Genomic DNA, 3,623 nt, shown 5'->3' on the forward strand with positions numbered 1-3,623 from the left:
CCTTTTTTTTTTTTTTTTTTTTGGTACTAGGGATTGAATCCAGAGGTCCTTCACTGAACTACATCTCCATTTCTTTTTATTTTTTATTTCAAGACAGGGTCTTTGGGTCTCTCTAAGTTGCTGAGGCTGGCTTTGAACTAGGGATCCTCTGCCTCAGCCTCCTGAGCCACTGGGATTGCAGGTGTGCCCCACCATGCCTGGCCCTCATGAACTTTTCACTCCACATTTCTTTCCCTATAGCCCAGGGAAAGGATGTTTTCCCCTATTCTTAGAGGGAAAGGAGGGTGGGACATGGGAATAGGGGTTGAGTAATAAGTTGTATATTTATATGAAGGAGATATTATTGGACAGCTCTTGATAAAGCATGTGCTTTAAATTTTATTTCTAGAAATAGGGTTGGTTTGCTTTGATCCTGACGCACTTGAGCTGAGCTCTTCCATATAGCAATACACACCGGCTCTGAGGTTCACAAGCGATGGCTTTGGCCTAGTTAGCAGGACTGCATAGAGGGGTACTTGGTGGTGTGTATTCAGCAGAGAGACCTCCTCTCCTGTCCTGGAAGGGCTTTTATTTGTTTATTTATTTTTGCAGTACTGGGGATTGAACCCAGAAATACTCTACCACTGAGCCACTCCCCCAAAGTATTTTATATTATTTTGAGACAGGGTCTTGTTAAATTGCCGAGGCTGGCCTTGAACTTGCAATCCTGCCTTAGCCTGAATGACTGGGATTACAGGCATTGCCGATTTGCCTGGCTTAGCTCTGTCACATTAACTTTGTGAACTGGGGCATATATCTCCAATGTTTTCTTGTCTATAAAATAAGATGGTAAAGGCACCTGCATGAGGTTGCTGTGAGGATCCAGGGATTCTTACATGTAAGTCATGTAAATCAGTGGCTGACACTGAAACAGTTCCATTGGAGGTTTTGACAGTGTGATGCCCTTTCCTGATGTATGTGTGGCAGCTCAACTTTATCATAAATAGCATAGGAGTGGCCTGCCCAGAAAACACATGCTTTACCCTCAGGGGAAAAAGGAAATTATCTTTCTAAGTTCATAAAAGGGACCTTGCAGGAGATGTTCTTTGTAGACAGGGGAGCAAAGAGGACGTGGCTGTTGTGAGTCAGTGGAGCCCCGGGGACTTCATCCGAGTCAACAGTCATCAAGGGAAGATGGAGGAGGCGAATCTTCCCATGGGCCTAAGCCAGGGCTGCCTTTCCATCTGACCTCCAAGCGTGTTCACTGCCTGTCCCCTCATGTGAATGTTTTAGTGAGTCCTCAAAGGAGGCTATGGCAAAGACACCTTATTTGGTATTAATAAAAAGGTTTATTAAAACACTTAAGGAATACACGAATTCATTCTCATCACGAGAGATTGCATTGCTACTGAGGCGCACAGCAGGGTGTGAGAGCCCTGCCACCCGCTCCCTGCTGTTGTCCCACGACACTCGCTCCTCTTCCCTCATGCACGTGCATTTATGAGGCTGTGTCCACAGCTGTGTGGATACACACCTGTGTCTCATGAAAGTTTTCTTACTGAAAGGAAATTGGCCTGTATTTATTTGCTTTTTTCATCTGATGTGTTTTCTGCCTTAATCTTTTGTTCAGAATTCCATTTTGATTTAAGTGAAACATTGAAAAAAGTATGAAATCATGAGGCTCAATGAACCTGCATGAAAGGAATCCACTGGTGTATATGGTAGTCACATCAGGAATCGAAAGAGCACTAGCACTTGGGAAGGCTCCTGTCCCTTGCCAGTCCCGGGCCCTCTGTCCCCAAGGGCTCCGTGTAATTCTGTGGTGTGGATGTCTAATAACATACTGATTGGTGAATGCATGTTGGTTTCCTACGACTGTGGAACCATACAGGAAAGGTTTTGAGGTCCTGGCTAGCTGACTAATTCACTGCTGCCCTGGTGTGCAGGGATCTCATATTTTATTAGTAAATGCTAAATTTTCCTTGGAGACATCCTCCTTGGATAAACATTACTGCTTATGGAATACTGTTGGGTATTCTTTTCTTTACTGGCTTTAGTATTTTTCTTTCTTTGTTTTCAATACTGGGAATTGAACCCAGGGGCACTTTACCAGTGAGCTACATCCCCAGCCTTTTTTATTTTCTATTTTGAGATAAATAGAAAGTTTTATAGTCTGCCTCAAATTTGTGATCCTCCTGCTTCAGCCTCCTGAGCCTCTGGGATTACAGGCGTGGGCTGCTGTGCCTGGTATTTTAGTATTTCTCTTAATCAAACCAAGGGTTCCAAACTTCTTCATAAGCTAGATCTTTATTGCTATTTTTCAAGGAATTCTGATCTTGTTTCTTTTAACCCAGAATATTCAGACACTGAACTGCAAGATGGACCAGCTATAGCTGTCTGAGGTCTGTGTGTCCCCTTCTTAACACAAGCACTTTTTCTCCTGCCCTAGGATCTCACCACTGAACTGAGTTGGGAGCTGACCATTCCCCCAGAAGTACAGCGGATTGTCAAGGTGAAGGGGAAACGCAGCAGCGAGCATGTCCATTCCCAGGGCCGGGTGATGGGGGACCGCAGTGTGCTCTACAAGGTATGTTACAGCAGCCTGGCAGAGTGAGGCCTTTAGAATGAGGGAAATAAGGGCTTCAGTTCTGGCACTAGGACTAATAGATAGGTGACCTACTTTTGCTTTTAATTCCTTTGAGCCTATATTTATTATTTGTGAAATGGGTGTCATTTTTTCCCTTTGGTGCTAGGGATGGAACCCAGGGCTTCCCCTGTGTTTGGCAAGCTCTCTACCACCGAGCTACACCCCAACCTGGGTGTGATATACCTTCTTCCTAGCGTTGTGGTGATGATCATATGAGATAGTATGCTGAACCCAGTGCCTGGTGTATAGTAACTACCTGATAGATGTTAGCTTTTATCATTAGTAGTAGCACTGATAAAAGCCTTCTGGGGCTAACCCTTAGTCAGGGAGACAGGGTGACTGGTGGGCTGCAAGACTGTCTTGTGTGAGAAGGTAATCCTGGTAGTAATGACCTTTCATACCTCTTTTGATGGAGCCAGAGACTAAGTTGGAGGAGGGTGCAGTAGAATAGTGTAACAAGACTGTGGAACCTCCCCAAGACGCTGCTTACCTGAGCATGAAGCACACAGCAGAATGCAAGCCTCCAGTGGGACTGTCAGGTCCAGATTTGCCCAGCCACAGACTTGCTCTTCATCAGGGGTCATTTACTTAGTTTACCTACTCTTCCACTGTCACGAGTATCATGGGGTTAGTAGCACTGACATCTGAGGACTGTCTTGAAGGTTAAAGGTAACATGCTTGGAACAATGCCTGCCATGGGGTCACATTATTATTAATCCTATTTATTTGATTCCTTGTTTTGAATACTGGGAATTGAACCCAGGGGTGCTTAATCACTGAGCCACATCCCCAGCCCTTTTTTTCCTCTTTTTCTTTTTTTAAAATACGTTTTTGGTTGTAGGTAGACACAATGCTTTTATTTTTACTTATTTATTCTTATGTGGTGCTAAGGATCGAACCAAGTGCCTCACCCATGCTAGGTGAGCACTCTACCACTGAGCCACAACCCAAGCCCTTCTTTTTTTTTTTTTTTTAGGTGGTGCTGCGAATTGAACCA

General features: G+C 44.4%; 1 protein-coding gene across 5 annotated transcripts in view; it reads left to right on the forward strand.

Moving 5' to 3' along the window:
* Nucleotides 1–3,623, forward strand: part of Emc1 (ER membrane protein complex subunit 1) — a 27,145-nt gene that overhangs the window by 15,267 nt on the left and 8,255 nt on the right. For all 5 annotated transcript variants that reach the window (XM_015485617.2, XM_015485619.2, XM_015485618.2 and 2 more), the window contains one exon: nucleotides 2,429–2,566. In XM_015485617.2, coding sequence (XP_015341103.1) covers nucleotides 2,429–2,566 — 138 coding nt within the window. The remainder of the gene's footprint in view (nucleotides 1–2,428; nucleotides 2,567–3,623) is intronic.

This window comes from Marmota marmota, unplaced genomic scaffold (assembly GCF_001458135.2).
Source record: "Marmota marmota marmota unplaced genomic scaffold, marMar, whole genome shotgun sequence".
Taxonomy (NCBI): Eukaryota; Metazoa; Chordata; class Mammalia; order Rodentia; family Sciuridae; genus Marmota; species Marmota marmota.